The sequence below is a fragment of the Harpia harpyja genome, chromosome 14 (assembly GCF_026419915.1).
Source record: "Harpia harpyja isolate bHarHar1 chromosome 14, bHarHar1 primary haplotype, whole genome shotgun sequence".
Classification (NCBI taxonomy): Eukaryota; Metazoa; Chordata; class Aves; order Accipitriformes; family Accipitridae; genus Harpia; species Harpia harpyja.
Window position 1 is genome coordinate 29,566,189 of NC_068953.1, and position 27,057 is coordinate 29,593,245.

General features: G+C 53.0%; 1 protein-coding gene across 1 annotated transcript; it reads right to left on the bottom strand.

Annotated features, from left to right (window-relative positions):
- Positions 1-1,999: 1,999 nt before the first annotated feature.
- ONECUT1 (one cut homeobox 1) lies at positions 2,000-26,565 on the bottom strand. The gene is made up of 2 exons (XM_052808488.1): positions 25,105-26,565; positions 2,000-9,927 (listed from the first exon to the last, which is right to left on the bottom strand). The coding sequence occupies exons 1-2, from the start codon at positions 26,183-26,185 to the stop codon at positions 9,635-9,637; spliced, it is 1,374 nt and encodes a 457-aa protein (XP_052664448.1). The 5' UTR covers positions 26,186-26,565; the 3' UTR covers positions 2,000-9,634.
- Positions 26,566-27,057: the final 492 nt, after the last annotated feature.

Sequence of the window (27,057 nt, forward strand, 5' to 3'; positions counted from 1 at the left end):
GTGGCCTCATGCCGTATAGGGTGGGTGAAGGCAGCACCCAGCTGCTGCCGCCTTTGTCCCTGGGAGGGTCTAGGTGGAACAGAGGCAAGAGCAACTTCTCTCCCTGTGCTGGGGAGCTGTTTTGCACTGCTCTGCTTGCTGTCCCTGTTCCTCAGGTTCTGCTAGTGCTCAGCAAACGAAGTTTGTGAAGCTCAGTTTGATGTTTGGGTTTTGGGCACCTGTGGTACGCCCGGCTGGCTTCCCGGGCACGCTGAGATAAAGCGTGCACACAGCAGAGTTAAATATAACACCAATATAAATATAAAGCTCTGATACAATGAGGTAACTGGGAAGCTATGCGGGCTCCTGGGCACCCTGGCCATCCCTGCCTGCTGCTGGTGGCTGGCCTGTCCCTGCAGCGTGGGCCAGGCAGCTGGTGGGTGCCCAAGGACATGGGGCAGCTGGCCGCTGCGTGGGATGGGGACGTCCCAGGGGCCACCCTCCAGTGCCTGGGGTCAGGGAGATTAATGACCAAAATGACTCGCATGAGAGGGAAGTATGGGACGGGAGGCACAGAGAAGTCACAGCGAGGGGACCTGCTGCAACTGCGGCAGGCCTTGCCCGCATGCAGCCCGTCATCCTCCTCTGGCCTGTGGAGCGAGAACCTGGGAGCCAGTCCCCACAGCTGCCTGATGGGCTTCAACCTCTGTGGCATCTCCAGATTATTTTTTCTAGAAAAAGCATTCTGCTGTGTCCCTGGAGGTGTTTTTCTCTTCTGAGCAAGGGTGCTGCGCACAGCAGGGTATGCTGGAGCGCTCACTTTGCACCACAGCCCTGGCCAGCACTGCCCGACGGAGCTACTGACCTGAGTCAGTGCCACGTTATCCCAGGCCTAGCCGGTACCATGCTGTGGAGGGCAAATCCCACGGGCTCTCCTTCTGGGGACGGGGGACATTTCTGGCTTCCCATCTCCCCTTTGCGCTTGCCCTGGACGTGGGTTGCTGGTGATGCTTTGGTTTCTGGCATGGTCTTGGGATACCAAGCCCGAGGGGAGCCCTCTGAACAGATGCAGTCAGTCCCTCTCTCGGCTTAGCAGTAAAAAGAAATTGGACTTGAGGGCACAGGCTGCAGGCGCTTCCAGAGATAAAATATTGTCAGTAGAGTCCCGACCATCCATCAGAATAAATGTAGCTGATGCCGTGATTTATGGGACGAAGATGAAGGTTTAATCCTCCTCTCAGCAGCGCGACCCGATTTGCCACAAAACCCTGTTAAATTTTGTGGCACATGCTTCATCACTTCATTAGGAGATAGAGAGAAAATGGTTCAATGCGTTGCTGAATCTTTTACAGCCAGGGACTCTCCTCCCACCACTCCCGAGTGATGGGTAATCTCTCTGATCAGATCCCTGGGAAAAGACCCCGTGGGATTACAGAGTGCGGAGGCATTAACAACAGTGACAGGAAAGGAATACAATATCCCTTTAAACAATTAAATATTGATCCTGCGGGCCTGAGGTGGACTCCATCACACAAAAGGAAACACCTCTGTGAATTAGTTTGGTGACATCCCTACCCTTAGACGATATAAAGGAAACCAAGATTATTTGCTTCACTTATTTTCTTAATGTTTCTTCCCTCAATTAGAGAAGCGCATCTGGTATGAACTGTGCTCGCCTTTCAGACACTCAGCGCTTGCTTCCCCCGGAGCCCACCGCGCCGAGCACCGCGGCGGGAGCTGGGACGGGGAGCCCAGGGGGGCTATGGGCGGCTGCGGGGGTGTTTGCTGGGGGTGGGGGGCTGCAGACCTCGGCATGAATGGAGGGAAGAAGACACGGCGCCGTGAAGCCCAAGGTGCCGTTTCGTGCCCCCCCTCCGTGGGTGTCCCTCCTGTGACACAGCCCCACGCCACCCGTCCCACGGGAGACCTGGGGCCGCCCCGCGGGGCTCACCCGCTCCCCTCGGCGCAGCCTGGTGCCTTGTGGCTGCACGTGGAGAAACAAAAGAAGGCAAGAAATGTCTAAATTTAAAGTGCTGGAAAATCCAACCTTTTATTTACTACATTTTCGTGACTACATAAACGCTGAAACATTGTAACGCTGAAACATTGTAACACTGAAAAGCATGATGACATCATCACTTGCTTTTTTTTCTTTTTTTTCTTTTTCTTTTTTTTTTTTTTTGCTTAGCAAACACAGCAGATGATATTGCACGGCATAAAGTGAGAACAGTAGCAAAGCTTAAAAAAAGTAACTTAAGGAAATCTTAACGCAGTACAGGAGATACTCATAACCAAACCAGAATAATGCCTAGCGCATTACACTTGTCGTCGCTACACACAAAAATACAGAAGAAGAAGCGCTTGACTAAGAGAGAGATTGAGGAAATATTAGCAATCGACTGTAATTAGGTACAATAATCACTTAGTCTGAAATGCAGATGCAACGCATAAACTACTACTGCTTCCTAACGGGCAAACTAAAAATGACAGCAAAGTTGTCTTTTATCAAAATCTTCGCTTTGTTTTCTTTTTCGTTTTCTTTTTTTTTGGGGGGGGGGGGTTGTGTTTGTTTCATTGCTCTGGAAGAACTCCCTCTTGCTCTTGGAAGGTTTCCTACCTCTACGGATCTGGGACCTGTGATTGTCTCTGCCGCCCTCTTTGCGCGGCGGCGGATGGAGCTGACGTGAAGGGGGGGCTGGGGGGGCCGGGGGGGCCGGGGGGGGGCCGGGGGCCCAGGCTCCCGCTCAGCTGGGGCTGGATTGTGGGCCGGGCATTACGAAGACAACTACCAAAGCAAGTAAAAGACAATGCTTTAACATTCGTTTTCATTTAATACTGGTGTTCGGTTCAGACTGCAAAACTAACGTGGTTCCACAGTGAGGGTGCAATAAACGCAGAACAGACCGTGAAAAATCAAACTACCGGAACAGGAAAAGAAACCATGTCTTCCTAAGTACGGTTCCGTCCAGTGCTCGATGGCTCCCGCTGGATTCGTAGCCTACTACTTTGTCTCCCCCCTCCACGTGAAGCCTAACCCATTGCACGGCTTTAGTTTACGTATTAAAAGCAGACATTTAGCCAATGCTTGCCAGCAGACCATTTAATGATCCTGCATTTCAGAGCGTCTTTATTGCCCTGTTTCAATACTCGAAGTATAAAAATGTACCTAGAAAGTGTAACTTCTGACCAAAAGCTCAAACCCTGCCCTTGTCCTTCCCTCCCTCAACCCCTCCGCTATCCCCCCAAAGGAAAACAAGGTACACCTGGAGCTCGGCTACTGTGCGGGGAAAGGAAATATTTACAGCCATCACAAACCATGTCAGTACACAACATTCAGTTGAAACAGAAGCTATTCTTTACGCAAAATAAAATACAGGTGAGTGGCATCCTATTTTCTGTGCCATGATGCCATCATCAGCTTTGCAGAATTATCATTGTCATTACTCTTTCTTTTTGCTTTTCAACTCAAAACCGCTTTTTCCTCCCTCGAGCGGCGGGGGAGGCCAGGGGCAGGTGCAGCACCCCGTCCCCCAGGAGGGATGCCACACGGGTCCCTCCCCGCTCGCCCGCAGCCGGAGCCCGGACAGGGCCGCAGCTCCTGGGGGACCCCGACCCGTCCTCGCCTGCGGACCCCGGCCGGACAGCAGGTGACAGGGCGGTGGGCCACGGGCAGTGGCCCACGGGTGGTGGCCCACGGGCGGCCCAAGCCCTCCAGCGCTCTCCGAGCCTGGCTGGCCCGCACTGTCCCACCGCCCGCCGCCCCTCGGCCGTCCCCTGCACGTCCCGGGGAGGGGAACCCCCGCGGGTACTTGGGGGGGCTGGCGAAGGCCTTTCCATGAGCAAGGTTTCCAAATTCAAGTTAGCTTTTCTCCCGAGGCTTGCGCCCGCTACTTGCGCTACCCGTGCGAACGGCGAAGGAAAACAAAAACTCAGCAAAGTCTCTCACAAATGCCAGTGCTTTTAAACATTAGACGACTTTTAAATTCTTTGGATGTGCGGGTCTCACCCACAAAGCAACCTTTCTAGAAAACGACAAATAAATTAAAGGAAAAACACACTCATAATGCCTTTCTGCTTTCTAAGTGACAAAAGTACTACCTTGAAACACTCATTTTGGCATGTACAAGTTGGGGGGAAGGGAGGCCCGGGGGGATAACCTGGCAGTGTTTGTAACACGGGTGGAAGTGCATGCCAAGACAAGGCTGAAGATACACCCTGCAGTCAAGAGAAGCACTCTCCTTCAGTTCATCTCGGCATCAAGAATGAAAAGATTGTAACATAAAGCTTTGGCCATTTTTGAATCTACTATATACAATTATTTTTTTTTAAACTACATAGTCATAAATTAAAGCAGTGATTAAATAAGCGTATACAAAATGTAATTAAATTAAAAATCACAGCACATTATAGAGAAAAAATAGGAACCATTTATCACAGCAGAGAATATTTTTTTTTTACCCTGTGAAAAGAACATCGACTAGCAAACACAAAGCGTCCTAGTTGAAACAAAAGAAATCAAAACCATGTTTCCCTTTCTTGCATTCATTGCAAACAGCGATCTTTACCCACTTTAAAACATTCCCAGGAATAAGATCTTCCTTGAGTATAACAGAGAAGTTCTGCCAAAAAAAAAGGAAAAAAGAAGAAACCCAAACCCAAACAGTACGATATAAAAGGAATATACAAACAAAAGAACCCCTACAAAATAAATAAGAATTATAAAGCTTTTTTTAAGTAACCTTAACAATTATCAAACTAGTAAGTTCTGCCTTATCACATAGACTCTCTATACAACATAACCCTAAAGATTTATTACTATGAGGTATTTGGAGGAATTGGTAAAAGCGATGCACGGCCTGTCTGGGCTGAGGGACTCAAGCTGCTCTGGGGGAAAGAAGAGGGAACCTTTGGTTTGTCAGCAAGAAAGTGGAAAAAAAACATTTTCCTTTGGTATCAAAGAAAGTTTCATTGCATGGTTGCACGGCAAAAAGCACCACGGTGAAGAATTATTCCTTTTTTCATTAGTGGCCTTTCTAACAGGCTGAGGTATTCAAAGAGTATAAGGTGAGAGATAAAGAGGTCAACAGCGGTTTAACACTTTGGTTCAAGCAAGGCACTCGTCCTATGAGTTTACAAAGTTTGCAACATGTTTGCCTAGAGCTTTATTATTATTATTATCCTTACCATCGTCAGTAGTAGCAGTTGTAGCAAGAGAAGTATTCGTAAGGTTATTAGCATTACCATTAAGAATGAAGACAAGGTTACACGCTGAGTGAAGGTGAGGAAGGGGGATCGAGGGGACGGGGGTAAGGAGGATGAGTTCCCTTTCCAGACTGAGGCCGTGCATGAAAAATCTTTGGTATTCTTTGGTATCATCAATGTGATTAAAATCACCAATGGAAATCGAGTGAGGTAGCGTCTTTGGTTCACACTATAAATAGTAGATCTTTACACACTTTTTTTTTCTTTTTTTTTTCTTTTTTTTTTTAACACGTGGAAGTAGCTATTCCTTACCTTTTGCTTCTTTGTCTTTAGCAAATAGTTACCAAATGTATTGTAAAGCTAACCACACCACAATAATAAACCAGGAGGCTAAGCAAAGTCTCAAAATTAGCCCCTGGGCCTTTGAATGCACCCAAACGCAGCGAGATAGAAAAGGGTAAGTGCTTTCTCTTTGTTTGCTAAATGCATAGTTTTCATCCTTATGTACAAAGGAGGAGGAAGAGGAGGAGGATAGGAGGAAGAGTAGTAGAAAGAAGGACCTTTTGGGGGGTAAAAATGTCTCGTTTACAACTCAGGTGAGGAGAGGTGTCCTAAGACTCTTTGGTATAAGCTCAGCTGCATTTCCGAGCCCTCCAGGCAGCGGCAGCCCCCCCGGGCAGCGCCCGCCGCCACCGCGGCCTTATCCTGAAATCCCTCTCAGGAGAAGAGTGGTGCCGGCGGGCAGCCCTGGGGCAGGTCCCGTGCCGGGGCACCGGGGCAGCCCCGGCCACTTTGGCTGCTTGGGAATTTGCTTCTGGTGTTGGTTGGAGCAGGAGCAAATTCTCAAGCCCAAGCCCCGTTGCTGGCTGGCTCGCTCGCTCTTGTTGGGTTTGCTTTACCTGAGTAAGGAGAGGAGGCTGAGGCCCCGGGAAAGCGATGCGGGGGCTAACGTGGCGCTATGGGTCGGTCTGAATTTTTTTTTTTAATTTTTTTTTTTTCCCTGGAAAGCTAATAATGCCATTTACAATGGGGATGGATGCGGACAGTTCACCTCTTGGCCAGCCTCCCCTCGTGGGTCACTGCGGTCAGGTTTGGATGCAGCCTGTGAGCCGAACGTGCGTCCCTAATGCCCTCTCGCCCGTGGAGTCACCCTTGACTGAAGCCCCATCTCCCGATGCTCCCAAATTGTTTCAGGTTCTGCTCCCTCTCCTAACCCTTCCTGGCAGATTTTTAGGTCCTTTTGTTGAATTTGAAACTAATTTCCCTTTTGTCAGGAATGAAGTGAACTGCAAGACTAACACTACTAATAGGACAGAGACAGGCTTTCCTCTGTAACGTTAAGCGCAGCATTAGAAAGCAGCCCCCCTTTAAGGACGCCCTGCCAAGGACTGGCAACGATCCGAGCCGGGGAGCACCGGGTAATCTGTCCGTGCTTCAGTCGGTGCGGCCGGGCAGTCTGCTCAGAGGTAAAACAGCTTTACAGGTAGAATGAGCAGTTCCGTAGTTATTTGCTTCATGTTTTGAAAGGAATTAAAGAAAAGTGTGTTCTTTGCCTATTCAGAGTATGAGGCGCATATTGCTTATGGGAAGAGTGGTTTTGTTCCTAATGGCTTATAAAAACCCAAAAAGTTTATATATACTTAAACAGACATGTAAAAAAACCAAAACACTTAAAATCTGTAACTTGTGCATCAGTTTTAGTGTGTGTGGATATACGTGTGCGCATGTATACATACATACACCCCATAAAAATGTGTGTGCGTGTACATATACACAGACCTATTCAGGGGCTTGCATGTGTGTGTGTCAGAGATCCTGAAATTGCATATTGGGTGCAAATTTAATGCTGGTATGAAAGTTCTCTTTGGTTTCAGCAAGTAGTCTCTAAAGACAATACAATGGAAATACTAAAAAATGCGGCAATGTACTTTGAATTTCCCTGCATTTTTAAACTCTCAAGTTTTAAATAAATAAGGCTTTCTTTTCTAAACTATAGGTACGTTACAAAGCAGTGTTTTGCTGGAAAAAACTAAAATGTTAATTATCACTGTCCTTTATTAACCTTACACTAATGAGACTGCATTCATAAGACTTTATATGTGAGCTTATTAATGCTTCCATGTCAATTATGTCTCCGTGGGGATGCAACACTTTAAAAGAAAGCTCGCTAAAATTTAAGGTAAGCTAGAGACTCAAAAAACTCACAGATTAGATTACATTTTCATAGACAACTGCTTTGTCGGTCTTAAAGTAGGTTTAACATACGGAAATGTGGAGAAATATTCAGTGCCAAAAATCTTGGGTTTATTTCACTTTATTTTAAGGAAGAGATATTTCAGCTATATTCTAAACACTTACTGGAAATTAACTGTATACCCTGAACCTTGACTAGACCCTGTCCTCTTGGGAAATAACTGGTGCTACAAAGTTGCTTAACTTTGATGTCGCTAGTATTTTGAGTGGGCTTCATCCCAAAAACCGGTATCTGCTATTGTTGACGGTGGTTGGATTCTAGTTTACCTTGAATTTTCCTTTCTCTCTCTTTTTTTTTTTTTTTTTAAAAGGGTGTAAGTAAGATTACCTATTTCTAATCCTTGCATTGGGCCTATACCTGCGTATTGGGTTACTTTGGAATTTAATATACCTAGCAGAATTACTACAGTAATTTGAAGCACCGGTTAGAAATCTAACAGGCACACGTATGGTTTTTTAAATCTATTTTGCCCTTACACTAAAATTTAATATGCAGATGTTGCACGCTTTTCTTTTTAATTTTATCTGAGTAGGAATGGGATGATTTCTCTTCTACGGGTCTTTTAGCAACAGAGCATTTAAAGCTTTTCAGCTACAAACTTTAAACTATTTCATGCATTATCCTGATTAATAGATGAGCAAGAAAGAATGCACAGGACAAAAGCTCAGCCTGCTACACACAGATACGATGCCACAAAACATCAGGCTGTATCGGTGTCATGGGAATTTTGCTATTGACTTCAGAGGCAGTGCGATTCAGCCCTCCAAAAGCACTACCAGAGCTCCTGTTGGAGCTCTTCCCACCAACATTAACTGATGTTGTACCACTGTTTTCAATAGGAAAAGACCGCGAGCCTTCAAAGCTCTTGCTATTCCTTTGCCTAGTAAAGTCAATAGGTAAAAAAAAGCTCACCAATGTCAATGAGTATTGATCAGATGCTGAGCCCTGTGGTTTTACATTTCGCAATTCTTTTCATTTTTGCATGCAAAATGCCTCAGGTCTCCTGTTTGCAGGCTAGATGGCAGAGCTGAGCTGTATTTATATACAGCGCACAGTTTGCTACGGGCTTCCAGCAATATCAGCCTGGGAGAGTGTAACAAGGGCATGCACGCACGATAGCTACCACACTATCTTATACATGGCTGTAACGGCCCCTTTTTTTCGCTCCCGTTGAAGTCAGCGACAGAAAGGCTCACTGACTTCAGTGGAAGCAGCATCCCATTAACAGTACCTGTGCTCTGACAGGGGCTGCGACCTCCTCGGATGACATTCTTTCTTGCCAATCGTGGAAAGAAACAATAATGTGGTTTTACTAATCGCAAATAACAGTCTTGATTACAAGTTTTATGTGTTATACAGTTAGATTAGTTTATACCTATAACTCTACATAGTATTTTGTGTAAAAATAGCTTTGGAATATTAAAATCATTGCAATAAAATACCTGCAATATAACTATTAAATGTGTTCTTTGGTAGCTAGTCGATTTTTTTTTATGGATGGAATAGTTTTCCTTTTTTAAATCTGAACATTCCTTAACAAACAAAGAGAATGCACTGGTTTAGGTACCATTCAAAATTTCTTTGCCTAGTTTGAACTTGTTTCCAGGCATTGTACCGGTTAAGTTCAAACCATGAAACAGCAAAAATCACACTACCGTTCAAATGAATTCAGACGACTCCACGCTTTGTCAGTCATGCCATGGCACAACCCTCTCTGAAGACCAGCCCTGACTAAGTCCCTAACCACCGGCGTGTACGCAGTACGGATACACTATACACCTTCATGGCAATTGCTGTGGAAATGAAGAGCCATATCTGAAGAGATGTCCGTTCAATGACAAGAAATCACTATGCTCCAAACCACTAAACAGCCAAGTACGGTGAAGATGATCATGGGCGAAGGTGTAAGACCAGTGGTCTGTTTCTCTTCTCTTTACGTTCCGTTTCATTCCCTCCGTTTTGCTTTCTTCTTCCTCTCCATTTTTTGCAAGTCGTCGTCCTACTAAAGTGTGTGTCTTAGAACAAAGTCATAATGCAGGTGAAGTAAGTCTTTGGTTTCTTTGGACTTATAAATAACATTTTTTTCAAATAGTTCTAAGTATAAACCTGCTATCTTGAGGTCCTGGTCTGTCTTTATTTATTTATTTATTTATTTATTTTTAAAGCTTTTCCACCGAGGTTTAGTTTGTGGTTATTCCTTCATGCTTTGGTACAAGTGCTTGATGAAGAAGATGAGTTGCCTGAATTGGAGCTGCCCTCGTCTTGCCACTTATCCAGACTCCTCCTCCGTGCATTCATGAAAAAGTTGCTGACGGTGCTCAGCTCCAACCCGAGCTGCTGGGAAATGGTGATTTGTAATTCTTTGGACGGACGCTTATTTTCCTTGAATATTGCATGTAGAGTTCGACGCTGGACATCCGTGAAGACCAACCGAGGCTTCTTGGGTGTATTCCCTCTATCCTTCCCGTGCTCTTGCTCTTTCCTCTTGCATGCTGCAAGAAAGGGGAGGACAGTTAGAGAGGGCTGGCAGAGGAGTGCACGGGCACACAGTACAGGACAAACTAGGGAAAAAGGCCCGTTCATGCCAGCTTCCAAATTTGGAGAAGATGTGTGACACTTAATTCTCTAACTTAGAAACTATCAAAAATAGAAGGAATAGAAGTTAGAAAATACCTTTGTCGTTGCCTGTTAAAACTCAGCAAATGCTATTATTGAGAGCTTACATTTTGATAATGCCTATTAGTGCTGGGAATTTAACTACGTAATATATCCCTACGAGATCGAGTGGAAATTCACTGAGCTCTACAGTCAACCTTGCCCACCTTTTTTACCTTTGTTATTTGTTGTCAATCCATTTCTGTAGCTTTTTATTGGCTGAGAAATAAGGAACTAGGAGAGACCAGGATGGTACTACAGTCTTACAGGCCAGATGATTATGTATTCCGAACAAAATAAACCATGTTTTGACATGAAGAACAATGGTATAGTAAGTCTTCCTTGTAGAATTTCACCTTATTCCATCTATCATCCCTTCTTTCCCTTTCAGAACGTTAATTTGCTCTACATTACTAAAGGGTGCTTGCAATCTGAAATCTGCCTTGCAGGTCACCTGCCAGGCAGGATCCGATGGGATGGGAGGGTGACTCCCGGATTCCCCCGCCAGCCTTTGACTCTCTGCCAGCTCATTTTCTTCGCATTTTGCTAGGATAAAGGTTTCCTTGGGAGGACAGATTGCTCTGTCTCACATTCAAGAGAGTCTGAAGTTGTCTGTTTCCCCTTTTTTCTCTAACAATGTCCTTTAATGCTGATTTAGAGATGTATTTCTGAAGGTAATATGGATGTTCTGTCTCTCTGCCTGTCTAGTCCTGATTTCTGTGGAGAACGGTGCTGATTATATGAAGAATTTTGGGAGTGTCCACCTATTCCCTGGTTATTGGAATGAAACCAGCAAATTACTTTACAAAGATCCTTCCTACATCTTTTATTGCTACCGAGAGGCAGCCTTGGCATGAGGGAGGTATAAAAATAGTCATCCACCTTTTGTACTTCAAGAAATAGCAAATGGACAGATCAGCCAGCAAGATTCAGGAGATGCAAAGGCACCTTCTGCTGGCCCAGGCGGGCAGGGACCAAGACACTGGCGTCTCAGCCCCCTCTGAGGAGAAGCTTTTGAAGAGTTCCCTAGCAATGTATTTTCCAGCTACACATTCTTTCATAAGCAACGACACATCCATCAAACGGACTGGGATGCCAAACTCGTATCTTCTACAGTTATTTTTATCTGAAAACCTTTGAAGAGTGCTTTGAAGTTACATCCTGACCTCTAAAACACTGTGGAGCTTCTGGGCTGAAAAACTGGTTTCCTCATGCAAGCAAGCCCCCACTGAAGTCAAGCTGCTGAATTCACTGTGGGGATGAGTGCCTGATGATACACTTCTGCATCCCCATTGAAAGTTAATATTGACAACTCAAGGGTTAAAAATACTTTTGCAAGAATAGTCTGTTATTTACTGATAGACATTAGGAATGGGGAGCAAAGAAGACACAAACAGCATCTCAATCTTTTATGCACGTCTAACTGTTTGACGATCAGAAGTTCCTGTGAAAGCAGCCGCAGAAGCTCGGCTCTGTAACAACCTCAGCCTCCAGCTCTGACTCTGCCCCTGTTAATGGGCTCGTGCAGAAAAGGAGACAAACCAAACTCAGGTAATTTTTGCCATGCCTAACGCTGCATTTCTGCTCCTTCTGCTTTACACCTTCCTTTTTCAAAGGCTACACAAATTCTAGCTTTCACCTAGATATTCTGTCCAGATCATCATTTGTCACAAAATCCTAACTACACAAATGGTGTGATCCGAGTCAGCACTGTACGACGCTTCAGTGGGAATCGTCACATCACAGATGACAGTCCCAGCAGTAGATACAAAGCTAGTTCAATTAGCGGTGTAAACCTCTGGGTTTTCAATCACAAACTAGTACATGAGTTCTCTGAAATCATAGAGAATAACAAAACCCCAACCGTCTATTGCAAAACTAACTTGCTTAACACCTTGTCTTCCTGAGCTTGTGCTCATCTCCTGAAATGTAGTGTTCCTGAATAATTATTTCCCTAGAAAATGTCCCAAAAGTTACAAGACACCTTGTTGCTCAACTTCAGTTGTATCAGAGACCACATAATTACTGCTAGTAACATCACAGAGGAAAGAAAAAAGTGCTCATTGCTGGGGAGAAAAAATAAATGCTATCCAGTCTATGATACAAATAAGCCAATTTTATTATTTTGCAAATAAAACTTCATTTCAAGTCCATCAGAAAGCGAGAGTTGAGGCTCCCAAGCTCGGAGCCGTCCCTTCCTCCTGCAGACCAGGGTGGTCTTTATTTTTTGACAAGCTATCATGCGGATTGTTGGTTTCCTAAGGCTTGGTCCACACCCAGTTGGAACAGGTGAAGATATGCTCCAGTTTAGACTACGAAATAAGACAGTTCTTGTCCTCACATCCAAGTTGGAGTTCTTCTACTTTGAATTAAGGACGAACGATGCATGGGTCCAGAGAGAGTGAGAGAGAGGCTCAGTTGCAATTTGGGACCTTATCTGAGACACGAAGACCCACACGCAACAGGTTCAATCCTCCCTGGACACAGCAGAGCCCCAACAAGTGAAACCGGGGCAGCCACTGCCCCTAGCATAGCAGCCCAGCCAAGCCCAGTTTGGATCCTCCCGTACCCCTGGTGCCTGCTGAGCAGCACACTGGCCCTGCCTCTGCCCAGCATTGCTGGCAGAGCCTTTTTCCACCTGGGGAAGAGACTGGGAACAAAATCGGGATCGTTTTCAGGCAATGCAAAAGTTGTTTCTTTCTCAGCTCTACTCCCGTTAGCATTCGCCAGAGGTAGACTGAAGGCAAAAACTTTCCAATATGCTTAATTGTTCAAAGAGCCCTTGCAGACAGTACTGCCTGGCCTCGGGTTGTGAGCAGCAAGGGTGGATACCACCTCCCATCTTCTGCCTTGTCCAGGCAGGAATATTAATAGCACTTAAAAATAAATAATGGTGATAATGAAAAACCGTAATAGGGTTTCCTTACGATCGTTTTCCCTGCACTGGAGCCAATCAATTTTCATAATAAATAGCAGCTTCCAGCTTGCCAGAGAACAAATGTACACCATTGGATAAAATCTGCTCCAACGTGAGAGTGTACCCAGAGCAGGCACAGAGACCGGCCAGGTCACGCTGTGAGGGCTGACAAATGGGGGCCGTCCAGCCGGGTGACAGCAGCCTGCGCTCAGCCCAGGTCATGCTCAGACAAAGCGGCTATGCCTGCTTGGGCCAGGTCCTCCTCTAGCGCCGGCAAGGGTGTCCGCTGAAGTCAGAGCCTCCAGAGACAACAACCGAAACCCTTTTTTGGAAAAACACCAGAGCCCGCCTTCAAAACTGTTTGTCACACACCTTCATCTGGATTTTATTTTATGTAGCAGAAGATAATAAAAGTAATTTGCACTGATGTCCTTCACGTGCCCCTGCCCGTGAACACTGTAAGCGGACTCTCTCCCACAGCACAGAAGCTGAACTCAGGCGCTTTGTTGGGTGCTGGGCGGCCCAGAGGTGTGCGCCTCTCCCGCCGCACACCCGCTCACACGCTGCCCTCGCACGCTGCCTGCTGCCCTCGCACGCTGCCTGCTGCCCTCGCACGCTGCCCTCTCTCCCCGCTGCAGGCAGCCGTGCTCTTTGTCTCTGGGCTGCCCCGGCTGAGTGATGCTCCTTGTGATGCCTTTTGAAAAAGCTTTAAGAAAGTCTAGTTAAGAAAAAAGCAAAGCAGAGGATAAAGAAAGAGTCGCTCTGACTCTGGCAACACACGTGCCGATATGACAATGTAATATTATCAGTGCCAGAGGAGCCTTATAAATCCACTGCTGAACTCTGGCCTCTTCCAGTCACTTCCATCTTCCTCTGCCCTGAGCAACAGATATTTTTGACACTTGCAATTCTCCTGATACAGTCCATCAATCTATTTTTGTCTCCCTTTGTTCCTTCTGAGTCACACAAGGGATTTGGCTGAGTTAACTTGCCAAACCTTGTAAGGTCTGTACATCTCAGTGAGGCCCGGTTGCCTGCGCGTGGTACAGAAGTGAGGGCTCACCGCTGCAGCTCCACTGTCTATCACCGCTCTTCTGCAGCACCCGGCTGGCCTGGCTGCGTGCAGCAAGGCGGGATCAGTCTGCCTCTGCCGGAGGTGAAGCAGGATCGTGTCCCCCATGAAAACGCACTAATTGCATCTTTAGGTTGAGATAGCAAAGAGGATATTTTGCCCACCTGTGATGTGAACTACACTGTTCTGTCAGTCTAGAAGTCAAGATTACAGTAAGCTCAGGTGTTAACCCTGACACTTGATCTAGTCTTTCATCCCTAGAGGGTGGATTTCTTTTTAAAATCTAAGGGAAAAAAAACCCTGATTACCATAAATCAATTTTCAGGAGCACTTGGTGCGTACACGTGTGCCTAGCTGTATCTGGCAAACACAAATTTTCCTTTCTAAAAACCAGAAGCAAAGAATGAAACCAGTAATACTCTCAATAAACCTGCTTTCTGCTGGTTTGTTCTGGGCACATAATAAAGTACCACCACAAGTTCTGCTGGCTGCTTTTCTTGAAAATTGACACCGGAGCAGGGGGAATGACAACAGCAAATCCTACTTGGGCAAACCTCGCCCCAAGCCCTGTGGCTAGTTGTGAAGGCAGAGGACCACTCTCACTGCGAGAGGCATTGCTCAGCTGGTGGCCCACCACGTTGCCATCACTGAGCGCGTGCTCTCAGACACAGGATGGAAAAGTGGCAGATGCTGAAGAAGAAGAAGGTGGATTTAGGGGGTTTCAGACCTGTCACCGAGAGCGCCGTGCCCTTACATGCACACCGACAGGCTGAGGCAGCGGCCACACGTTCCGAAGGGTCACACCGCTCACCAGCTGCCAGCAGCAGTTCACATAGCTCCGGGACAGGCACACGCAAGGGCCACGACTGGGTTTTTGACCGTACAATGTGGCTGGAAAGGGAGGAGGGACACAGGGCAGCAGGAGGGGAGCACGCCTGCCCGAGTGCACTGCAACAGCACGGCATTACAGCTCCTCTTGGAAGGGAAGTGTGCAGTCCCACCAGTGCCTCGGCATGAGTCTTCCCACCCCGTGGAGGAGGAAGCCAAGGTACACAGTGGGTCTCTGCTTACAAGGAGCCCTTTTTCCCTCTGTTTGCACCCAGAGTGGGTCCAGACCAGCAATGGGCAGACACACACACAATAACGTCTCCAGCCGTGCTGAATTCAGAGCCTGGTTGACATGGAGAGGAGACCACATGCTGGCCACCAGTGATGGGATGCAGGGCCTTTCACCCTGAGGTGACAGGTCACACTTCCAGCTCTGGCCCAAGCCATTATTACTTGATGGCCATCGAGTGCCCTGTACGAGATGAGGCCGTGGTCTTGGTTCAGCTCCCCATGAGCAGGTTCACACCACGCTAATTTCCATCACATTTGACACATTATTTGACAACAATTAGCGCCATGGCTGGAAGGTTGAGCCGGATGCTGCAGACAGAAGGAGTCTGTAGGAACCCATTTTGTAGATGAAATGTTGATTTTGGGGAACAAAGAGGATTGGGGATCTCTCACAACTGCAGACTTGGCTCTGTCTTGCCTGAGAAGGCACTTTCTGGTTGCTTCACATCAGAAGGTAAACGCAGCACTGAGCTCTGGGGTCTTCACCACCACCCTCACTGGACTGGTTTAGTTTTGAGGACTGTCTCACCCTTGCTATTCATGAGTGTTATATTTGCTTCAGACAGGTAGGAGAAAAAAGACAACTGCTTTATGCTTCTCTCAAGGACTCCAGTGCAAGATTCCCAGAAAGCAATGGTGAGTTTACAAGCCACCAGCTTTGTTGCTGTGGGCTCAGAGCAGTCACCCTTCCCACAAGTGGCAAAACCACAAGAAACGATGCAGCATGGCTCAAAGAAGTGATGACAAAAGCCCTGCATTTCTGCATATGCCATAGGAGAGACAAGGAGACATATTTAAGACTGCCTTGAGAGAGTTCTTGAAAGTTTTGTGATGATCATCTTTTCCCCTTCCTCTTCCAAAGCCAAGTCTTTTAGCTATCCCAACCTCACGTGTACAGGACATGTCTTAGAGGCATAAAAAACCCTTTTAGAATTCTCTCCTTACAGGTATTTTCTAATCTCCATTGTGTCAGGTCTATAAAGTCTAGAACCTGCCACAGCTACAGTCTGAACTGCACCCACTAAGACCCTGGGAATCTCTTTCTAAAGCACCTGCTTCTAGTTTTGAAACATCACAAAATGTCCAATAACATTTTTAAAAAGTGAAAACTCTTCACTGGTACAAGCTAGAGAATATCCTAGAGGATATTCTTCTGAAGGAGGCTCTACCTTTGGGTGGAAAAGGCAGCAGGATTTCCATAGAAGGTTGAAACTGCTTAAGGACTTTGGCCATCAGAGATAGTCCTAATCACGCTGGCTGCAACAGCTCAGTGGAACCAAGTAGCCAAAAGTTTATGGTAAATTCATGGTGATGATAATACATAATAAAGTGTGATAAGCTCCATCCTTATCATGGGAATAACACCTCTGGAGCATGCAGAGAGACACACAGATGACAGATCTTTCCTAATTATCAGAAACTTCCTATGTAGGGGAATACGAGAACAAGATAAGGGGCCTATAAGACATATGCTACCTGAGGGCAGACTTCACCACATCAACTAAAAGCAAGCAAATCCATTTGGCCTGGACGAATAACCGCAGCTGCTCTGTGCCATTCACTGATACATCGCCATTTGGTGGTCCCCTGCTCTGCCCCATCCTGCTCGTCACTGCCCTGGGGCCTTTGAAAGCACCTGGGAGATGGGATCCCTCTGGAAAGGTGCTGCGTGAGACAGAGCCTCTGCACGTCAGGGCGGCTCATGGCCACGTGCTCCCGCTGTAGCAGGTAAGCGGACAGCGCTGATGCTGCCAAGAGCATTCCCAAAAGCTTCAACACACCATAGGATAAGGCCATTCACACGTCAGTGACGAAAGCCTACACGGGTGACACAGTTCATTGGTTGCTCCCCAAAACTCTCTCCTTTCAACTGAAGAGAGTATGGGCTATTCTGAAATGTCTGAACCCACATCAATTATTTCTTATTATTACTCCTGGCGCCATTCAGCATTTTGCACTTGACTTTCTAGTGATTTGTATTTATGCTTATTTAGAGTGCAGGTGTATCCATCTACTCGGAGGTCATTTGATCTGTATCTTATTTCTCTGCCATCAAGCCTAGGCAATACTCCTCTTGTTGTTTCATAACATGAAAAGAGACAAAAATACGTTCCTATACGGGAAGCTCACAGAATGACATCAACCTGCCAACATATAGATCCCAGCTGAGACAGAATGGTAAACATCTCACTCCTGTGCACTGTATTAAAACGAGTGACCTTAATTTGCTGCCCCTGGAATAATAAAGTGAATCCGACTAAGGAGCGCTGACTCAACAGTTTGGGATTCTGGGGTTTACACAAAGCGCTGATGGATCTGTAACCACTCGCGTGAGCCAACATCACCATTACAGAATATGTTGCTAAGTGGATCAATCAGGGGAAAGCACCCGATTTTCCTGCGATATCATTTAAAGTAAACGTTAAATTTCTTTAGCTGGGTCTTTAGTTAACCATATTACTGTGACAAATATTTCTTTGTCTAGCATAAGTAATTAGAATTTAATCACTTTAACTGCATCTTAATTACCCCAAATGAATTGAAAGGACATTTAATAGCAAAGATTAAATTGCCTTAATGAACGATTTTTGCGACTACATCAATATTTTAATCGGGTTAGCCCTTCCCGGCGCCCCCCCCCCGCCCCGCCGCAGCGGCGCAGGCAGCCCCCGGCCCCTGGGTGGCGCCCGCTCCTCGCCGCTGCCGCGGCCGCTGCCCGGCGCCGGGGGCTGGGGGGGGCGCGCTCCGCTCCGCTCCGCTCCGCACCGCATCGCACCGCACCGCTCCGCCGGGGAGCGCCGGCCGCTCCGCGCCGCTCTGTACCGCGCCGCTCTGTACCGCGCCGCTCCGCCTGGAAACGCCGCCCGCTCCGCAGCCCCCGCCGCCCGGCCGCTCCTGGCTCCGCGCCGCAGCGTCACACCGCGCCGCGCCGGCAGGGAGCGGCTGCTCCGCCCCGCCCCGCCCCTGGGGAGCCCCGGCAGCCCCGCCCCGCCCCGCCCACTCCTGCGCGGGTTCGCGGGACCCCCCACCACTGCAGAACCGCGTGGGAGCTGCCGGGCCGGGGCAGCGGCAGAGCTCGGCAGCTGCCCGCTGCCGCCGGCTTTGAACAGCGCAGCGGGAGCGAACCCTCCCGCGGGGGGGTGCCGAGGCGCAGCCGCCGAAAATAGAGTTTCTCAGCGGTGGAAGTGACGCAATCCGTTGCAAAACCTTCACCGGGACGTTAAGGGTGGTCAGATTTACTTCAAAACCCGGCCGGCTTCTCGGGCTCCTTTCCTAAGGACCTACCTGCCCGTTCCCGCTTCCCCTGCTCCAATTTTTAAGCCCTCAGTCAATTCCGACAACATATTCAAAGTGGCGAGATATGCCTCGAATGAACGAGAAATACGGCAGTGATGACATAAAGAAGTTCCTCCGTTTTGGGGAGCATTACGGCAGCAGTGTGGCAGCCTGCCTCCGCGGGGGACTGCGGGAAATCCGCCTGCGCTAATCGCACCGCCTGTGGGTAACTTCTCACCGACGGATCTAGGATGCGCGTATGCAGTATTGCCGTCCCTTAAAAACATCCGTAACCTTAGAGCGGGTTCACTGCAGCAGCTTCTGCACCGAAGTCGCTGAGGAAGAGGCCGATTTAACACTTTTAGCTATTTGAAGTAGCCGCATTCCTAATGGTTCACCAGGAAGTGCTCGCACACCCCGACGCCGAGGTTACTCAGTCCGCAGCAGCTTGCGATGCTGCTTACACACCTGCGAAACAGCAATCCATCGCGTTTTAATTGCCATTTGGGCTGTACATAAAACGTTACCACTGAGATTTCCTATCGCCCTAAAATGGGAAAAAATCAAAACTACTGTTGAGCTAATAAATTGTTCCTATAAATTCAGCATCATAAAACTGACTTCCTCTTAAGCAAAATGGCTTAAGTAAGCTGCATTTCCGTAGAAAGTCAGTAAGCGTCGGTCGCTTCTCTGTCAGTTTATGATTTATCCAGATAGATGTATGTTTGAAATGCGAATCAACTTTAATCGATTTGATCGTGGGAGCACCCGACATGACGCCATGCTAGGTCCCCGCTCGGTCCTCAGGAAAAACTCCCCTCGATGCCTGCAGTCTTCAGGTTAAAGTCACCAGCACTTCGGCAAAAGCTCCTGCGCTTAAAAGTCACCTTAGGTCTCCCTCGAAACGAACTTGTCCCTTGTATGGAGGTTATGGGGATCCTTCTGCTACGCAGAGGACAGGGAAAGGCTGCCTGAGGCAAAGCGAGAGCTTTGGTTTAGTGCCGGTACACGCACACACACGGGCACCGGTGCATTCCTGGCCCGTGCGTTTCCGGATAATTTTGTCTCCATCTCACCGCCGCGTTCCTTGCCGGCTCTGTAAAGGGCAGGTGGCACACGCCAGCACCCGGCTGCAGCCCCGGCAGCGCCCGGGCTCCCCGCCGCTGGCACCTGCGGCGGTGGGCACGGTCCCGGCTCCCCGCACCTCTCCTCTCCTCCCGGGGCAGCCCGACCCCTCCGGCTCGCGGGGCTCGGTGCTGTGGGCAGCTCGCTTCCCCTCTGCCCGCGCACCCGTACGAAGACACCCATCCCCAAACCAGGTCCCCTACGGAGCGCCGGGAGCCGAGCCGGCCCCGCGGGCGGACCGAGCAGACAACGGCGGGGAAGGGGGGGGGGCGGGCAGAGCCCGGCCCGCCCCCCAGCAGCGCAGCCCTAATTGCGACTAACCGGTGCGGCGCCGCTCCCCACCGGAGCCGGCAGCCGCGGGGCGGCTCGGCAAACCCCTGCGGCCGGGCTCCGGACGGCCTCGTCCCCGAAAGGCGAGGGCTGCCTTCGCCCCGGCCCGCCGCGGGGCTCGCCCGGGGAGCGGGGCCGGGCCGTCGGTAGCTGTCCGCGGTGCTGAAGCCGGGCTGGGCCGCGCCGCGCCGCGCCGCCCGCGCTCGCCCCGGGGAAGCGCGGTACCAGCGGACGGAGGCAGCCCGGGCACCGGCGCAGGGCACCCCGCCAGGACGCGCCCCGGCCCGCAGCTTTCGCCGGAGCCGCCGCCTCCCGGCCTGGGGGAGCCGCCGCTGCCGCTGCCCGGTGCGGGCGGGCGAGGTGCCCGGGCCGGCGGGGCCGGCTCCCGCCCGCCGGCGGTCAGTAGATGGCGCAGAGCCCCCGGGAACCGAGGGGCGACGTGCCGGGGCTGCGGGCGGCTCGGTGGCCCTGGCCGGTCGGGGCGGGCAGACGCGGCGGGCCAGGCCGGCAGCGCGTCCACGGCCCGGCCGTGCGGCCGCCCCCAGGGCGGCCCCGGCGGGTGCCCACCGTCGGGAGCGGTCCCGTTTTGAGGCTATTTCATCCAAACGGCGGCGAGGGTGGGAGCGGGGCACGGCCCCCCCCGCGCCTCCCCGCCACGCGGCGGGTAATTAAAACAAACAAACAAACGAACGAACAAACAAGCGAGCACGGGCCGAGCCGTGCTACGGGGCGGGGACGGGCCGGGCCCGGCCCGGTGCGGTGCGGAGGAACGCAGCTCGCCGCCGCCCGGCCCCGCTCCTCCTCCTCCCGCTGGGCAAACATTAACCAAGGGCGAACGCGGCTGCGTGCGCGACCGGCTGTAAATCAATCCCGCCGCAAGGACACGGCCGGCAAACAAGCGCGGCTCCCAGCGCCCGCTCGGCTGCGCACCGCTGCGGCGGGGCATGATCGCGCCGGGGGCTGCTCCCCGCTCTCCGATCCCACCGGGCCGGGGCACCTTGCCTCGGCCCCAGCACCGCGCCGGCAGCCGCGGAACGGGCGCTGTCACCGCCCACGGTGCGCGGAGCCGGGCCCGCGGCCGTCCCCGCGGCGTCCGGGCGGCCCGCAGGGCGGGGAGGGGCAGGGCCTCTCCCCCGGGGCCCGCGCCGCGCTCGGGGGGTCGGCGGTGAAGCCCCCGGTCGATGCCGTCCGCCTCCCTGATGCAAATGCGTTTATGCAAAGTCCCCGCCGGGTAAATATTAAACAGGCCCTAATGAGGCAATGGGGGCCGGGGCGCTGCTGGGACCGGGGCGGCATCGACCTTCCCCGGCGCACGCTGCGACGGCCGGCGGGGCGAGAGGTGCAAACGGCGTTCATTAGATTTCATATTTAATGTGGAAAACGCTCTGATTACTGTATCGATTTCTTTACAGTTAATTTGGCGAGAATTTCTCGCCGGCTTCCCAAGGCTTCAGCTTAGCCGAGGTTCACATTGGGAGGAAGAAAGAAAAAGAGATGCAACTATGAAAGATAACAGTCAGGTCGCAGGCAAATATCGAGCAGCTCTGGAGGGATGGGCTGCCACACACACCATCCCCCCCGCCCCGAGCCCCGCGGACGAGCGCGGTTCCCCCACAGCCCCCGCTCCCCTCGCCCGGCTCCCGCCGCCCCGGGACGGGCCCGGGAAACCCGATCGGGAAGCCGCCGCGGAGGGGCCCCTTCGGGACCAGCTCCCTAGAGGGTGCACCTCGGCGAAGAGTACTCCCTCCTGCAGTAGATCCAAAGGGGGCCCTGGGGTCCCCTACACTCCCCTCGCCCGTTCCCCAAACGTGTCGTTGCCGCGTTTCTCCCTCGGGCGCTTCCCTCCCGTTCGGCGGGCAGCCGGCGTGTGCGGGGCCGGCAACCGGCCTTCAGGCAGGTGCGTTTCTAATAACAAATGCCTCGAAGCAGATTATTTTTTCCTGAACAAGACGAGTCGGTTTTTGCCTTCTTTATCCCCTCCTCCTATTGCCCCCCCCCCCCAAAATAACCTGAATTAAATTCACCCTTAAATCCTAGCAGGCTGCAGAAGGGCTTTACATTTTGTTTGAATTGTATTTATTTTTTTCGGTATCCCTTCACTGTCCTTCCAAATGTCGGTGAAGGCAGAGGGGAGGGGGAGGGAAGACTAACTAACGGAGAAACAGCCAAATAGATAAATATTCAGTGATAGAGGGGGAGAGAGAGGGGGACAGACAAAGGAAAAGAGAACAGAAAGGAGAAGGAAGATGGGATGAATAAGATGGAGGCTGGAAGAGGTCAGCTTTGCAATTAGCAGTTCTGCTTACATTTCAAGAGACAGCCCAGGAAGTGTCAAGACCTCAATCCTGCTTCCATGTAACTACCAATTTTTCCTCTATTTGTCGGAGCTTCTGTAATCTGGGAGGTAGGAATCCCCTAGGGATGGCTGGAAGGGGCAAATACTCAAGACAAAGTGCTGGGCAAGACCGCGAGGCCTAAAATAAGCAGGCTCCATCCCCCTCCCAGCCGCTGCCTGCAGGAAATCAGAAAGGGAAGAAACGAAGGCGGCGAGGGCTCTGCTCTGGGTATTTATCCGCCTGATAATTCTCTAAACGCCCGGGAGTGAGTTATAATTTGGACGTGAAATTTAATTTGCGTCGGCTGGAGTAATTTATGATATTTTGAATTGATGTTCATACATCAATATCAATAGGGGCAGATTTTTACCACTTAGTAAGACCGTCGCACATTTTAAACCTGCACAAAATAAAATCAATACTTTATGCATTTACAGCGGATCGCCTGCAGCGCAGGACGGGCAGCGCGGAGGGGCGCGCAGCGCGACGCGGGATGCGCGGGGCGGGGCGGGGCGGGGGGCTGCGGGGGCCGCCCCCATTGGCTGGGACGCAGCGCTATGCAAATGACCACGTGCTGCGGGGCTGCCGGCGCCCAGGTGGGGCAGCGCCGGGCGAAGCCGCGGAGCCCCCGGCAGCGCGGGGAGAGCCCCGCGCCGCCCGGGCCGGCTGCAGGGGACGCGGGGACGCTCGGGCGCGGTCGGCCCTCCCCGGCTTCCCGCCCCCCGCCTCCCGGGGCTGCGAGCCCAGTTTCGCCCCGGGGAGGCCTTTTCTGTAAGGTGCCAGCTTTCGGGTTTCATCGGAAAGGGAAGGCGGAATAATGAGGCTTTGTCTCTCTAACGGGATTACCGGGATCCGTTTATGCGAGGGCAGCGCGGGGGGTGGCTGGAGGAAGGGGCGGTTTGGGGGCAGAAGCGAACAATGGGTCTCTCCGGACCCGGCAGCTGGGCAGAGCGCGGCTGTCCGCCGGCAGAAAGCGGCCGCGCCGCGGGGAGCTGACGCCTCCCTCCCGCCCGGGCCTGCAGCCGGGGCTGGCAGAGCTTCCCGGCCGGCAGCGCCAGGGAGGGGATGCCAGCAGACTCCGAAGCGAGGGGTTGTTTCCAGTATCGATCTATGCAAATGAGCGGAGATTCAGGTCGACCGAATTGTCGTAAAAATACGCTCCAAATCGAAGAAAGTTCGCCTTAGCAATCGTTACAGAGATATGGGAAACACAAACTCCATCCTCCCCTCCTGGGCAGCACCAGCAAGACGAGGGTTTTCTCCTGGCGGGGTGGTTGTTGAGGAAGGGAAGGCGGAAAGGGCATTTTCTGAGAGCTCAGACCTTTGAAACTGACTCCGCAGGAGTGGAAGCCAAAGAGAGCAACGTCCTCCCACCGGTGTGCACCGCAGGGCCAGCTACAGCAGAGGAGGGGGATCCCGCTACGGGCCCTACCTAGCACCGCTTTAGGCTTCAGAACAGAGGAGCTTGGCTGAAACCAGGCAAGGAGCACGGTGGTGGCCCAGCCGGGTCCCCGCACCGTCGGGAAGCGCCTCCCGGTTCCCACCGTCGTGGTAGTCGAAAGCGCAGGGACCGTTTGTGCATTTGAAAGGAGAAAGAGTTGGCCCTTCCCTTATTTTTGGACGTGAAACGGATCAGCGAGCCCGGCTCCAACTCGGATTGACTGTCTCTCGTTCTCCGGGGACAAATTAATGGAGACCCATCACTTAATTAACAAACCCTCACTCACGGCGTATTAAAGCCGGGCTCTGCACTGGGAGCGCAGGCTGGCGGGTTTGGGGAGGCGGCGGCGGCGAGCAGGTACCGAACGGGACGGCCATCTCCGAGCAGACAATACGGGAGCCGCGCTCGGGAGCACACGGAGCCAGCAAACGCTGAGGGGTTTTCGGGCTCTGGAGCAGCGCGGAGACATGGCACGGACTGCGTGTCTCACGCAGAGGCATCCACGCGAAAATTCAAACTCCACGGCCTAACGATAATTACAACCAGTTAAAAAAAAAATTAAAAAATCTAACGATTTTAGCCCACGGCCTTTCTCGGCCACCACTCACACGCCACGCTCGTCTCGTTTGGCGGAAAGTCCTACGCCCAGCACACCTAACCCAACCCGAGCGGGACGCGGAGCGAGCGCCGGCGCCGAGCCTCGCCGGGCGCTGCCACTGGAGCCCGCCGCCCCCAGCACAAAGCAAACGCACGGACTCCTCTCGGCGGTGCATTACCGGGGCTCCCCCGCACCCCGTCAACGGGCCATACCGGGCCAGTACCGGGCCCGTAGCGGGCCATACCGGGCCAGTACCGGGCCCGTAGCGGGCCAGTACCGGGCCAGTACCGGGCCAGGCCGTGCGGTGCGCGGGGCCCCGCGCACCGCACGGCCTGGCCCGGTACTGGCCCGCTACGGGCCCGGACGCTGAGACAGCCGCCGGTTAAAGCACCTCCGCCTCGCCCTGCCCGCTCAGGGCAGCGCGGCCGCCGGACGGTGCGGGGGTCGGCGGCGCCCCGTTACCGGGCACGCTGGGCGCCGTCCCGCCGGCGACAGGCGAGCCTGGCGGGTACGCCCCGCCCGGGATAACGGGGAAAGCCGGGGCGCCGCAGTGCGGAGCCCGAGCCCCGGCTCGGCTTTGTCTGGCGGCCGGAGGCGCGGCACGGAGGAGCCGGCCGGTGCCGGTGCGCGGAGCTGGGAGAGGGAGCGGGGAGAGGAGAGAAACGGAGCGGCGGAGGGGGGGGGGGGGGAGGCGGGGGCTGCTCTTCAGGGGCAGGGAGGGACCGGGGAGGCCTGGGCCAGGCCCGGGGCCCCAGCCCCGCCGCCGCCGCCGTGCCCCGACCGCCCCGCAGCGGGCTCACCTGCCAGCCGCAGAGCAGACATCCGCTGAAACTCCGGCTCCTGGAGCCACTTCCACATCCTGCGGAATGTCTCCCGGCCGGATTTGAGCTTGCTCCAGGGCTTGGGGTTCCTCAGCAGGTCTGAGAGGGTCCCTTGCGAGCGGCACAGCACCCTCTGGGCGAAGATAGCCTGGGGGATGCTGTACCGCTTGAGCTCGGTGGTGATCCTCTGAGCTACTTCTTTGGTATTGATTTCTTCCATTTGCCCTGAATTACTTCCACTGTTGACCTGCGAACCAGTTACGGAAGGGTTTTGCTCCCTGGCAGAGCCCAGGATCTGCCCGTGGCTCTGGGCGTTCAAGTGGGCATGGGGGTGGTGTGGGATCCCGTTGATAGGCACCATGCCAGCGGAGGTGGGGGTGAGGTGTTGGTCGCCATGCCTGGCTAACATGGCAGGGTGGTGGGCTTCAAATCCGTTCGGGGTGAGCATTTTCTCGGCGGGCATGGTGGCACTGGGGTGAGCATAGTGGGGCAGCCCTTGCTGGGAGTTGTGGATGCTCCCCAGGCCCGATCCGGACAACGGAGAGAGGCTTTGCCCCATGCCAGTAACATCCTTATGGTAGGGGGTGTAGAGATTGTTCATAGACGCCAGACCCCTCTCGTCCCGCATAAGCGTGAAGCTGCCGCTCACGTTGCCCGGTATCCGCTGGTGGGGGTGGTGGTGGTGGTGGTGGTGGTGGTGGTGGTGAGGGAACTTGTCCGAGACCGTCGAGATGGGAGGTAGAGGCTGCAGAGGGGTTAACGTGGTGTAGGTACTGCTCATGCTCATGCCGGGGGGTGTCTCGCAGGCCATGGTCATGGTGGGGTGCAGGGGGCCCGTCAGCGCGTGGTCGGGCGGCCGGTGGTGGTGGTGGTAGTCGCCGCCGTCGAGGATGGACGCCATGCCCATGGAGCGCGGGTGGGCCGGCAGGTGGCTGCCGCGGTGGGCCACCGCGCTCCGGTGGTGCGGGCTGCCGCTCATCAGGTCGGCGGCGGCGGGCACCGGCTCATGGCTCACCCCGTGCAGATCGCCGATGTTCTCCATCGCCAGCTGCGCGTTCATCGTCGGCCGTGCGGGCGGCCGGACCGCACATCTATCTGGTGGGCGGCGGGGCGTCCCGGAGCTCTTCGCGGCGGCCGCGGGCCAGTTCCTCCCGCGGGCCGGCGGCGGCGGGCGGGCGGGCGGGCGCTGTGGGCTGGTGGCGGTGCTGCTGCTGCCGCCGGGCTGGTGGCTTTTCCTTTTTTTTTTTTTTTTTTTGGCGATTTATTTATTCGGGGTTTTTTTCTGTTGTTGGATGACGCCGTCGGGTCGGTTCTAGGGCCCCCGCTCCCTCAGGCCAGGCTCCGCAGCCGCGGCGGGTGTCTGGCCGCGTCCCTCGCCATCTCTAGCCATGGCTCTCACTGCGCTCCGCCGTTTGGACACCGCTCCGCTGCTGCAGCGGCGCGGCCGGCGGCCCGGCGCATGCGCGCGGCACCCCCGCACCGCCCCCGCCGGGCCGCCCCCGCCTCCCGTGACGTCACCGCCCCTATTAAGGAGGCGAGCCCCGCGCGGCGGCGTCCAGAGTCGGTGGTGCTGCGCTGCCCTGCGCCGCCGCCCCAGGCCCTAGTGCCCCCCCCCCCCCCCCCCCCCCCCCCCCGCGCCGGGCACAAAGGGCCGCCCCCCGCCTCCGCCGGGCGGCCGGCTCCCGGGTATTAGGGCCGCCCGCCCCGCCCCTTCGGTGACTCCGCGTTTTCTGTGAGCGCGGAGCCTCCTCACCTCACCGTGAGCTTCCGGGGGTGAGACCCGGGGCGCCCACGGGCTGTGCCCGCCGTGTTCCCCGCACCCCCCGCCGTCTCCATCCGCGGTGCCCCGCGGCCGCCGGCCCCCACACGCCCGCCGGCTCGGGGATCGCTCCTCTGCGCTGCCCCACCGAGAAACTTTCCGTTACCCGGCCT